This window comes from Saprolegnia parasitica, assembly GCF_000151545.1.
Source record: "Saprolegnia parasitica CBS 223.65 unplaced genomic scaffold supercont2.4, whole genome shotgun sequence".
Lineage (NCBI taxonomy): Eukaryota > Oomycota > Saprolegniomycetes > Saprolegniales > Saprolegniaceae > Saprolegnia > Saprolegnia parasitica.
The window spans coordinates 517,598-529,977 of NW_012156398.1; the positions used below are offsets into that span (position 1 = coordinate 517,598).

General features: G+C 57.2%; 4 protein-coding genes across 4 annotated transcripts; 2 read left to right on the forward strand and 2 right to left on the reverse strand.

Annotated features, from left to right (window-relative positions):
• Positions 1–4,516: 4,516 nt before the first annotated feature.
• Positions 4,517–5,041, forward strand: SPRG_19297 (hypothetical protein; the record flags this gene model as incomplete). The annotated part of the gene is made up of 1 exon (XM_012340320.1): positions 4,517–5,041. One exon carries the CDS (start codon positions 4,517–4,519, stop codon positions 5,039–5,041), a length of 525 nt encoding a protein of 174 aa, XP_012195710.1.
• Positions 5,042–5,481: 440 nt separating this feature from the next.
• Positions 5,482–9,947, reverse strand: SPRG_19298 (hypothetical protein; the record flags this gene model as incomplete). Its single annotated transcript, XM_012340321.1, has 16 exons — positions 5,482–5,714; positions 5,773–6,309; positions 7,373–7,455; positions 7,497–7,576; positions 7,630–7,693; positions 7,742–7,869; positions 7,919–8,094; positions 8,144–8,278; positions 8,335–8,478; positions 8,530–8,804; positions 8,853–9,043; positions 9,094–9,177; positions 9,223–9,291; positions 9,338–9,397; positions 9,444–9,758; positions 9,804–9,947. The coding sequence occupies 16 exons, from the start codon at positions 9,945–9,947 to the stop codon at positions 5,482–5,484; spliced, it is 2,718 nt and encodes a 905-aa protein (XP_012195711.1).
• Positions 9,948–10,562: 615 nt separating this feature from the next.
• Positions 10,563–11,988, forward strand: SPRG_19299 (hypothetical protein; the record flags this gene model as incomplete). Its single annotated transcript, XM_012340322.1, has 8 exons — positions 10,563–10,642; positions 10,696–10,812; positions 10,864–10,906; positions 10,957–11,059; positions 11,104–11,392; positions 11,440–11,567; positions 11,616–11,743; positions 11,791–11,988. The coding sequence occupies 8 exons, from the start codon at positions 10,563–10,565 to the stop codon at positions 11,986–11,988; spliced, it is 1,086 nt and encodes a 361-aa protein (XP_012195712.1).
• A 33-nt stretch (positions 11,989–12,021) lies between these two features.
• Positions 12,022–12,356, reverse strand: SPRG_01620 (anaphase-promoting complex subunit 11; the record flags this gene model as incomplete). The annotated part of the gene is made up of 2 exons (XM_012339987.1): positions 12,187–12,356; positions 12,022–12,143 (listed from the first exon to the last, which is right to left on the reverse strand). Exons 1-2 carry the CDS (start codon positions 12,323–12,325, stop codon positions 12,022–12,024), a joined length of 261 nt encoding a protein of 86 aa, XP_012195377.1. The 5' UTR covers positions 12,326–12,356.
• Positions 12,357–12,380: the final 24 nt, after the last annotated feature.

Genomic DNA, 12,380 nt, shown 5'->3' on the forward strand with positions numbered 1-12,380 from the left:
AAGACAACGGTCCGTCAAGGCGGTCTCGTGGTGGCTACCGGGGGGCCTCTGTCGCCGGTGGTCTCGTCGTATCGACCGGTGGCGCCTCTATTACGGGTGCGGTCACGGCCTCGAGCACTTTGGTTGTCAGCGGGGCCACCTCGCTCAATGCAGGTCTTGCCGTTTCGGGGACAACTACGTTTGCCAACGGCGCTACAATCACGGCAAGCGGACTCACGATCTCTGCCGGTGGCGCCTCTATTACAGGTGCGGTCACGGCCTCGAGCACTCTTGCGGTCTCGGGCGTGGCGACGCTTTCAGCCGGTGCGACCATTGGGACAGCTGGGCTGACTGTCAGTGCCGGTGGCGCGGCAATCACTGGTGCGGTGACTGCATCGAGTACCTTGGTTGTCAGCGGTGCGACCACTTTGAATGGGGCACTCTCCGTGGCATCCACAGCTTCTATTTCGAGCAACGATGCGAGCTCAAGCGTCGCCGTCATCGCATCTACGGCGTCGTCATCAACGAAATCCGTTCTAGAGCTCTCCGCTGCGACAAATGCCGCAACGTTCTACATCCTACAAGCCTACACGGTTGTCGGTGGTGCGACGACTGCGCTCTTTGACGTGGTTGCCAGCGGCAAGACAACGGTCCGTCAAGGCGGTCTCGTGGTGGCTGCCGGGGGGGCCTCTGTCGCCGGTGGTCTCGTCGTATCGACCGGTGGCGCCTCTATTACGGGTGCGGTCACGGCCTCGAGCACTTTGGTTGTCAGCGGGGCCACCTCGCTCAATGCAGGTCTTGCCGTTTCGGGGACAACTACGTTTGCCAACGGCGCTACAATCACGGCAAGCGGACTCACGATCTCTGCCGGTGGCGCCTCTATTACAGGTGGCTTCCAAGTGACCGGTTCGGCAACGCTCAACTCGGGCTTGTCAGTGTTGAATGGCGCCTCATGCGCCGGAGGCCTCACGATTAGCAGCGGTGGTGCTTCAATCTCAGGCAGCGTTGTGCTGTCTTCAACGGCAGGTGCCTCGTCGTCGACGACTGGGGCCCTCCAAGTTGCAGGTGGCATCGGTGTCGGCGGCGGAATCTGGGTAGGTGGTACTATTTCTGGTGCAGCGACGATACAGCCGTCGGACGCGCGGCTAAAGCGAGTGCTACGCCCGGCGTCTATGCCGTCCGCCATCTTTCATACTCTCCACCCGGTACAATTTCTTTATGAATTTGTTACAAGATTGATGCTGGCTTTGCGTAGATTGAGTTCGAGTGGACCAATACTACGCAGGCGCCACCGGGTCTGCAAGCCGGTTTCCTGGCGCAGGAAGTAGCCACGTGCTTACCCCACCTCGTGTCTGTCGACAACAACGGCATGCTCTCGATGAACTACATTGGACTCATTCCGTACCTCGTCTCACAAGTTCAAGAACTCGACATCAAGCTGCAAGTGTGCGAGAGCCGCCTCAACGACCAAGCCACTTCTCTCCAAGAGCAACTCGAGATGGCGACGGCAGCCAACGCCGGGTTACTGCAACGGTTGTCGGATCTCGAGCAGCAGGTAGCCGCCGACGCAGCGCAGACGCATCAACGTCTTGCTTCACTCGAAAATGCAATTGTCGGCTAGCATGGGGTCACACCACCATTGTAGTTGGGCGGCTCGGCACAGGCGTACTTTTATTGACTAACGCGGCATTAGCGACACCATGAAGTTGAAGAACATTGCGAGTCGTCCGAGAGGCATCGAAAAATCCGCGACAGAATAAATGGCACTAGGTCGCGAACAACAGCCCTCAGTCGCCCGCCGACCGCGGCACTCTGACGCGCAGCGCGCCGGTGGACCTCTGTCGAGTGGAAATGCACAGCACCCCAACGATGACCGTGGGTTGCGGTTCGACACGCCGTTGGACTGCGGCAACTATTGTCGTTCGCCGACAACTGCGGTTAGATGTCGACAACTGCAGTGGGCTGCCGGCAAGCCGGCAGGCAACTCCCCGTCGCATGGCGACAACCACGACGGGCGTCGGTAACTGAGCCTGAACGACAATAAATGTATTTCTACCACAAAGCTTTACTCGATGGCCCGGCTTCGACAATGGTCCTGCATGGCCAGGGGAAGACTACGAGCTGCCGCGTATCGGTGGGTCACGGTCACTATGCCAAAGCGCAAGCTGTACAAGACCTGGTACCAAGGCGACAAGACAACAACTGCCCGACTACGATCGCATTGTTGCCAGGGGAGAACGACAACGTGACGCACGACGAGCATGGCGGCACGCGGACATCTGCACGAACGACTGCAGCGCATCCCGGCTTTAGTCGCCACCGTTGCCATGCGATGATGAGGTACCTCCTGATAGCGACGCGCCGGTGATACGAGATCGCCCCAGCCCACGACGACCACCCGCTGCGGTAACACCAAGATCGCTACGTCGGTACACCGGCCACACGCCACCATGACGCTCGCCGACTGCGACGCCACCCGATGATGATGGCCAATTGTTGCTCGCAACGCCGTTGGCAGGTCGGTGGCAAGACCTATTATGATGGTATACATAGTGAAGACGGTCGTCACCCGACATCGACATGGCGGTGCAACGGTCGCTCATGACAACGCCCTCCGTCGAGATGATAGGCGCCCGCAACGCCGACACGGCGCGTGCAACAGTCACCTACGCCGTAGCTCAGGGCCAAGATGGTCGCTGGCTTTTTCACGTGGCTTCTTCGCTCAGGGGGAAAAGGGACGCGAGGCCAGCATTACCGCTGCACCTCGGGTGAGGCGTGGCGGGTTGCTTAGCGGGAGTAGATGAGAGCGAACTCTGAAAAAAGCGCTCTCGAAAATATTGCTTCGGCTCCTTGCGTTGCAGATCAGGCCAAGTCAACACGTCGGCAAGGGTCAATAAAAATGTTGGGCGGCCCTCGACGACGTTGGAACGGCGACTGGGACGCGGTAGCCGACAGCGCGATGGCAGCGGACAGTGTGCTACCTCGGACGACGAACCATCACGGTGGCAGCACAACGCCCGACAACACCAACGACAACGCCGCATCGTTTTGACACCGACGCCTGAAGAAGGACGCTGATGTGTTTGACGTTTGACGTTTGACGTCGACACACGCACGCAGACAACGGATGACGCCCACAACGTGACTCTACTGCCGTGCTCCCAGCGTAGTGCGCTGCGTCGAAGACACAGCAACGTGGCTCATTATAAGGCTTTAAGCTACTACGTCGGTATCAAAAATCTACAACCCGTCGCCGGCACCGGTACCGACAGCATATAACACGTCGCTGTCGCCGACACTGACAGTCTACAACATGTCCCTCGACACCAGCGGTCACGACGACGGCACGGAACACGATGACAACAACGATCTTGACAATCAATGGTACGAAGGTCATCGACGACACGCAGTGGGGACGTGACGCTTGTCGCGAGAGCCACGGCGCCAACGACAGAGGCGCGCTGAACCGGCATTGCACGATCCACCGTATCAGCCGCCTAGCGAAGGAAAACTCCGTGGGTGTTTTTCCGCCCACATTGTACAAGCTCGTCGTTCATCTCCTACGAGGCTTTCACGTAAGCGCTTTCTACGGCGCCGTGTAGTACAACGTACTATGCACGAGGCCATGGGGCCGTCGTCGGTGCGTCTCACTGCGATTCAAGGGCTCTTATCGGCGTCCGTACCGTTGTTGGCCGGTGTCGTTGCCGTCGTCGATGTTGGCTACTGCAGTGACGTCTAGTAACTCGCGCCATTACAAGCTTGCTCGACACCAAGTCATTTTGGTGTCACAAACGCCACGCAACACGTGGACACTTGTGGCTCTGCCAATTAAATTGCGCACGTCGTTGCATTATATTCTCCGCATTTTTATTCCGTTGCTGTGGATTGGAGCATAAATAGTGTTGGAGGATGTGACGGGCATGAATATCTATCTCCCTTCAATGGGATCGAGTGACGGCATGGATAGCACCGCAGTATGTTTGTGTTGTACTACAAGGCAGTAGCAGAAGCACATTTGAACACAGAAGAGCACGGCATCCACCGCGGCGATTCTTTGCCGCACTGTGTATTGAAACTATGGACCAGAGGCTCTACTATACCGGTAATGTAGTTGTGCATGGACAAGGTCATTTGTGAGTCTTGCATGTTACACGCGGAGGGAATGGGTTACTGCTAGAAGCGGATGCAAGCGAGAGAGCACAACCTACGCTGTACTCGTGCCCGACAGACCGACAGGAACGTCGACATCAAAGGCCTCCTGTGGCTGTGATCGTACACTATTTACGTTTCTTGAAGTGATGCTGTCGAGTCGATTTATTTTATTTTTGTTTTTTATTTTGTATTTCAATTGCAATTCTATTCGCGGGTGGGTGTTTCAACCTCTCTTGGTGTTTGTATGCAGTATTTAAAATGCGCGACGATCGGCACACACTTGGTGTTTGTATCCTCTAAAAAATCGAAGCGATCTTTTAAAATACGAGGGGCAAAGACAAAGAGTTCATTTTCCCATTTGCAGCCGAAACCACACAGCACCACGATGGCCGAGCTTCTGAGTCAACCGGGCGTGCTCCTTGCGGGCGCCGCTGTCGTCGCCGGCGTTGGCGCCTACTTCGCCATGGGCTCGTCCGCGCCTGCGCCGTCGTCGGCCAAGTCCATCAAGAAGAAGGCGCCGGAGCTCCCGAAGAAGCTCAAGAAGAAGAAGGAGAAGGAGGAAGCGCCGGCGCCGGCACCCGTGGCTGCGCCCGTCGAGTCGGAGCCCATCGACTTGCAGCAGTTTGTCGGTGACTTTCCCGACTCGGAGGACGAAGCTGCCGCCCGCGCTGAGACCAACCGCAAGCGCAACGCCAAGAAGAAGGCCGCCAAGAAGAAGAAGGCGGCCGCTGGCACCGACTCGGAGCCGGCGTCGGCGTCCGAACCGGAGAAGAAGGTCAAGGCCAAGAAGTCCAAGGTGCCTAAGGACGCGGTGAGCGCGCCCAGCGTCGAGCCGACGCACGCCCAGGAAGATGGCTGGGAGACGGTCAAGTACAAGAAGCGCGGCTCCAAGGCCAACCTTGCGCCCTAAACGTATCGACCTTGTGCGCCGATCGCCATGCTAGTTTGTAGGAAATGTAATGATGTCTTAGAGGCTGGAAGAGGGGACATCGTTTAGAATAAGTAGTCCAAAGAAGACCCTTGCCCATCTCAACTGCTTCATTCTGCGTACTCCACCGCGTCTTCATTTGGACCAAGGCGCCAGCAATTGCGACGCCCGGAAGCGTTTCGTACAACTGGTACACATTGCAGAGCCCCGCATTGGACTGCGGCACCGACACGGCCAGCGACGCTATCCCGTGCATGGTGGTCGCAGGGGCAGGCCACCAAGCATCAACTTGAACGAGCCTTGGTAGACTCATGGAGCTCACATGTCATCAGCCATCAAGTCGAATGCAACGATGCTGGTTTCCTTGAAAGTAAAAGCTTGTAGAGAAGCAACGCAACAAGGCTAATTCATTGACAACACGATTAGAGCTTGGCTTTGGGCTTGGCCGCATCAATGACGATGTTGAGCTTCATGGCGAGGCCCATGTTGCCCTTGACCTTGAGCTTGCCCTTCATAAAGGCCTGCTGCGCGTTGAGCTTGCCGTCCGCGATCGCCATAAAGTCCTCGTCCGAGACGTTGATGGTCAAGTCCGCCGGCTTGGAGCCTGTTTCGAGCGACCCGTTGCCGTTCTTGAGGTCGAGGAACCACGCGCCACCTACGATCCATAACGATAATGACGACGGTTTGTGTATCCAAACAATATGTAGACGTACCTGGCGCAATGTTGAATTGGATCGTGCCCTTGACCTTGGCAACGAGCGCCGGGCCCTGCGTCTTGACCGCTTCGCCAATGCCCACAAAGAGCGCCGCCGACTTCAAGCCACTGGTCGCCGCCGGCGCAGCTGCCACCGGAGCCGCCGCCGCGGGAGACTTCTTTTGCTTGGCCAAGTAGGCCTTGGTCGCGTTCGTGACGGCCGAGAGCTTCATGGCGAGGCCCATGTTGCCTTTGACCTTGATCTTGCCCTTCATGAAAGCAGCTTGCGGGTTGAGCTTCTCGTTGATGAGGTCCACAAAGTCGGGCTCGCTGATGGTGATGGTGAGGTCGGCCTTCTCGCCGGCGTTGGACGCAGTCACCGCACCCGGCGCCGCCTTGAGGTTGATGAGCCACATGCCCGCGCCCTTGACGTCAAACTTGATGCTGCCGTTGACCTTCTTGACGAGGGCTTCGCCGGCGTCGGCGACGGCCGCGGCCATGATCGTAAACACTTCAGCGGCGCTGCTCATCGCTCGGTCGTAGATCCAATCTTTGTCTGCCCCACGCTCGCGATCGTGTCAAGTCAACACCCGGCGTTCTTCAAGTTGCCCGAAATCCGAACTTAGTGAGACCGCTCAACTCATCCCTTGATACAAGAATTCGCACTCGATACAAGCCCACTCGGTCACGGCACTTGATCCGAGTATAGAGCCCCAGCTTCGAAGTTCGATGCCAGGACCAGACACCGCACTTAATCGAGAGCGTGCCACGTCATGTACTGCGTCACTCGCGATAGTAGGACACCACGTCGATATTGGGCGATGAAGAAATAGTGTTCCGTAAGTCGATTTTCTTCGCATCGGCATGATCAGGATATCCGACCGCGCCTTCGGTTGCAACGACATGTACAGGTAAAATGCAGCCCTCTCATTTATCGAATGTACGCCACGCTTTGAATGACCACAAGTGGCCTGACCCACTAGAACACTACATCAGAAGTTGCGGAGCACGATCATTAAATATTACATGTCTCGTTATAAGAACTTCGAGTGTGCTTGTCAAAATGCAATGTAATAACTGCGAACTTCGTGGCGCGCTCGAAGTTTCAATTGACTGGTCGTCACGCCTTGACAAGCAGTGAGTTGAACTCAGTCCCAAATCTGTACTCCGTCGGCCAAGTTCGTGGTCGACGGTGTAGGTCGTCGCTGGCGGTGTTTTGCCGCCGAAATGCGGGGAAGTGCCAAAGGCGACGAGTTGGGCATATAGAAGAACGCTTTTTGTGTGGAGTTCCTGCCATCCTCCTTGGCTTGGACCATGTAAGCTGTCGACATTCAAATTCGAATTCGTAGACAAGTAGGTCTTGTTATACTTAGTCGCTTGATCATACGCCGAGTACGATATGATGACGAGATAAGCTGCCTACGTGCAGCTCGTAGGCTAATCGGTACATAGCTTCTAACGATCTAGTATATTGGGCCGTGTTGAAGAGTGGCGCCGTCGCTTGGCCGAGGGCCATTGACCTTTGCAAAGCAGCAAGCGAGGAGCGATGATTCGCCAGGTAGACTAGCAGCAGACAGGAGTCGATATCAGAACAATACGTTGACCGAGGGTGCTCCTACCCGCAACGTCGGCAAACTCTTTGGCGCTGTGGACAACGAGCTCGACGGAATTGGCGTTGGTAGCCAAGGAGATGCCGACGCGACTACATGACTCGTTTCGAGTTGAAGGTCTAGGAAGCCGCACCTTGTGAAGGAGTCGCCGGCAAGGGTGAGCACGGGGAGGTGTCCCCACATCGCATCGGTCGCCGTCGAGTGCGCACCGTACTAGCAGCCAAGAGCATGACAGCGTCGTATTGCGAGGAAAGGAGTAGCAGTACCACAAAGGTATCAAGAAACAAATCCGCGTCGGCCTGGCGCGCCAAGTGGGCCGCCTTGGTTACGCTACGCAACCCATCGTGTGCTTGTTCGTCATTAATACCAAGGGCGTACCGTGGTAGAAACCGAATGCGGGATGGTGGAATGCCATAGACAGCAGCTTCCATGTGCACATGCCGCATCGTCAGCTGCTCTGTCTTGGTCGACGTTGGCGCCAGCAACCACAACTCGCTCCGGGGCACCTATGCCTTGGCATTATTACACGGGATGGAAGAGCACTGCTGCTTGTACCCGGCGTAAGATCTGCATCCAGACGCTGAACACGCGCGGCTCGAGCTTGTCGATCTTGTTGTAGTTGGCAAAAACAAAGCGCCCGGTGCGCCGCGTCTCGGAGAAAGGCACGGGCGATGCAAAGTAGTTGACTTGGTACGAATGCGGTACATACAAGAGCTTTTCAACAAAGTGGTCTACATAGTATTGACATAGACGTGTGCCAACATCCAAGTAAGTACATACGTGCGTGCTCTGGTGGTGCCACGTGGACATCCGCAAGCAGATAATCGACGTACGGGGCCCCCAATGTGCCAGGAAACACCAGGTAGTTGATGATGATCGGCGCGGGCTGCTGGGCCACAATGTCATGGCGTTGACCTACTCGTCGTCGCGAGGACGGTTGCAGTGCTAGAGTAAGATCTTGGTTGCACTACCCAGTGTGTGGCCTTGAGCGTCGATGAGGATGTCAACGTGCGCATCTCGGATAACAGAAGCAGCTGCACGTGTGCCTGCGCGTGCAAGATCCACAAAGTGTTCGACGAGCGTTGGAAAGAGGCGTCGGTAAGAACTGTTGTCGTCTACATCCCAGGATCATAATTGCACGTCTCGTTCAAGCAAACGCGACAAACCTTTGCCGTAGCTCAGCATGGAAACTTCAACCGACGACGCGTTGTGGCAACGAAAGAGGCCTTCCATCAAATGGGCAGTCGGGTGGTTGTTGAAATCGTACGAGAGGTACCCGACGTGCAAGCGCCGGGCACCGGCCACCGGCGGTGTTGCGCGCCAAAGTCGTTTTTCAGCGGAAACATGCGGTCGTGTGATCGATTCGGCAATCTTGCGCTTCATCTCGGGCGCCAGCGGAAGCAGGAGCGACGTGAACGGCATCATCGAGCTCACCGCACCACTACGTTCGTATGGGCAGGTGCCATGATGATACATCGTCGTCGGTTACACTTGGATCTCGTGCTGCCACGTCATCTCGAAGAAGCGCGTCCAAACCAGTTCGTAGTCTTTCCAGTACGCAATAGCGCGCCATGTTCGGATTTGGTGCTCGCACACGTGCAAGTACAGCGTTGACGTTGTCGCTCCCTTAAGCTGTAGCACAGCGTGGGCTCGCTTTAGAAACTTGGTTGCTGCAAGAGGCTAGTACATTGGCAGACAATGACACGATGATGTGTCGTCGAAAGACGTACTTGACCGTCCAGCTCGAGGGCCACGGCGTAGTTGGTCGTTGCACACAGCCACAGGTCAATGGGAAGGGGAAGGCCCAGCGTTTTCTATGTAGTATTGCTGGATCCCAGTAGCAGCCAACAAGTGCGAACCTCGAACCCACGAAGGGCCTTGTTCACTTCCCCGTACTGCAAGTGCAGCGACGCCATATTCAGCCACGCCTAGTGCAGCGGTGCACTAACGAATCACGTCCAAGAACACTCGTACCGAGCCCATTGCGGGATTGAGCGCGATGGCGCGGTTGTAGGCATCCCCGGCTTGCTCAATCTATATGAGCGATGTCACTCGACCTTGATTCTCGTAGAAGACCCACATCGCCAAGGGCTTGAAGCGTCACGCCATAGTCAAAGCGAACTGCCGCGTCGTGTGGTGCGTGGGCAACAGCGGCGACGTACATGTCCTTGGCCGCGGCGTCGTCGCGCAGAAAGTGCAGGGCCAGCCCGAGCATGTGGGCGAGGTCGGGCAGACGCGCCGGGTTGAGCGCAATAGCTGCTCGAAAATGCTCCACAGAGGCCTTGTAGTCTTGCCTCGCATAGTGGGCAAGGCCCAGGTTGCCATGGAGCGCCTCCGTGGGACCACACAGCGACAGGGCCGTTGCATAGCTAGCGATCGCACGGTCTACATGGCCCTAAAGACGCACTGGCAAAGAGTCGATGCGAGATGTCGTACGTACATCCATTTGCGCGAGCGCGCCCAGCGCTGTGTGAACATCCGCGTTCTGGGGCGCGATTCGGGCGAGTGCAATCAATCTCTCTTGTGCCTCGCCGCGCGCGCCGGCCTGCATGAGCGCAAAGGCGCTGGCAAGCGTGTCAGCCATGGACGTATTTGCATTGCCAAAGAAGACGACGGAAGACGTTGGTGACACGAGCAATAGCAGGCTGCAAGCAATGGCGCTCCACCATGCCATGTTGGCCTTTCAAATATCGAAGATCGCCATGGAGGCCACTCTTCGTATCCGGATGGCACGACCACTGGATCGGGCAGCGCTCATGCAAGTGTAGTTGTTCAAGCACGAAGGTACAGGGGCGGTACTGAATCGTCTATATGGACACGAGTGTGATTAATAACCACAACGGCGCTTATGGGCTCAGTAGAGCCAAGCGGATGGCACCAAAGATATGCTGTGTCTAGAGTAGACGGGGTGTCTTCGTCCCACACAACGATGAACATATAGAGTACGGGCTCTTGGTACAGCTACCATTGATTTCGCGCTCGGTCTCGTCTGCTGTCTCCTCTGTGTTCGTGTTGTGTGCTAACGTTGGCGCGTCCCTTGCTAAATGCTGGCGCAGTGAATGCACTGTTTGGGCAAGAATGCAGGTCGCTTCGCGAGCCGAATTTTAGCCAATCCGATGCGAGGACAAACATTGGAAAAATTAAAATATTTTTGCCATCCTCAGAGTCCATTTCGGAAACCTGGGCTGCGGCAGTCGACATGTCCTTCTTCTTCGGCAAAGCCCCGCCCAAGCCCGCGCCGCCCGTTCATACGGGCGCTTCCTCGGAGCTCATGCGACTGTACGTGCGCTGTGGCGTAGGTCGCGCCGACGCTCATGGGCTGGGCGACGTAGGCGAGGCCGTCAGATCGCGAGCCTTGTCCGGGCCGGGGGCCAAGCCATCAACCACGAGCAATCGATCTTCGACGTCGTCGTGCGCCTCGCCGACGCGCGCTCGCTCACATTGCGAATGTACATCGTTGATAGGACGTCTGTTGGTGCTGAGCTCTGTACCTTACATAGCTCGCTGCCCGACGAGTTTCCGATGCAAGCCCCATTGATCCAAGTACGTTTTCGCTGCCATACTATGGCTGACGTGCATGCCTGTGGGAGTAGACGACGTCGCGCGTGCAGCATAGCTGGCTCGACGCGCAATGCCGCGTCGTCGGCCACATTGACCTCGCAAGCTGGGGCGTCCATGCCGACCTGGGGCGCATCGGTACGTCAACGGTATATCTCGTCTCGCTCATATTCGTGATCTAGTAAATGACATTTTGAGCGAGTTCCAGCGAAACCCACCGGTCGTCGCGGGGCGCGTGACGTCGACACCGCCGCCGGCGTACCACGCACCTGTGTCGCCGGCCTACACGCAGCCGTTCTACCCTTCGTCGTCGGGCGCGGCCTCGTATGCGACGCCATACAACAACAATACGAGCCAAAGCTCGTCGTACACGCGCGAGAAGACGCCGCCGCCGCTCAAGGCGCGCGACCCATACATGCACACGCAGACGCCGGCCATTCCGACGTCGTTTCCTGAACTCGACGAGCTCTCGTACCCAGCGCCTCTCTGTAGGATACCTTCTGAGCGCGTGTGTCTAGCATTACGCAACTGGAGAAACTCGTGAGCGACCGCCAAGCGCTCAAAGCGTACATCCGCAACATGGACGCCGTCATCAACTTTATGAAGCTGTACGACGACCTTGTCAAAGGAAACGCCGAGCTCGCGGGTACGTCCTGCCGCGTGCAGCTCAGTCTCGTGCATGCAGCACGTGTAGAGAAGAACCTGAGCTACGAGGGGACGCTGGCGACGCTGCAGATGGACATCCAGAGCCTCAAATCGCAGGTCCAGGCCGCGCAAGAAGTCCTGAGCCTCAAGCAAGTGCGGCAGCAAGAGATCCTCTCGGTACGAGAAAGACAGCTCGGCTGGTCGCTTAGCGAAGATGGATGTAGCGCGTGCGAGGCGACGTGCTCGTGGCGCGGGTGACGCAAGCCGCGGACGAAGTTGACGAGGCGACCGAGGACATTGGCAGCCGCTTCACGAATGGCGAGATGGACGTCAGCCAGTTCCTCGCCGAGTTCCTCCCAAGCCGAAAGCTGTACCACCAGCGCATGGCCAAAGTCGAGCGCTTCAACCAGCAGCAGCAATAGTGTGTGTTATGTAAAGACGCGCTTGGTTGGTAGCTACCCTTCGCGGAACTTCCACTCTTGCCGGCACATGGGGCAGTGCTGGCGCGCCGACTGAAGCGACTCGAGCCACTTGACGAGGCAGTGCATGTGGAACGCATGGTTGCAGTTGCCCCAGACTACGCGTGGATGAGGGCCAACGTCGCCTCGTTCGCCGCGTACCTGGCGGGCAGGCGTCGCCGGGCGCCGAGCAGTCGGGGCAGCAGGCCTCAAAGGCGCAGCGGCAGATGCCACAGCACTCTTCGTCAACGCCCCAGGACCACGTCGCGACGCCATGGATCCGCTTGATCGTGACCTTCATGCTTGGTGCCGGATCGCCAAATGGAAAGGCGCACCTTATTAGTGTAAAACGCACC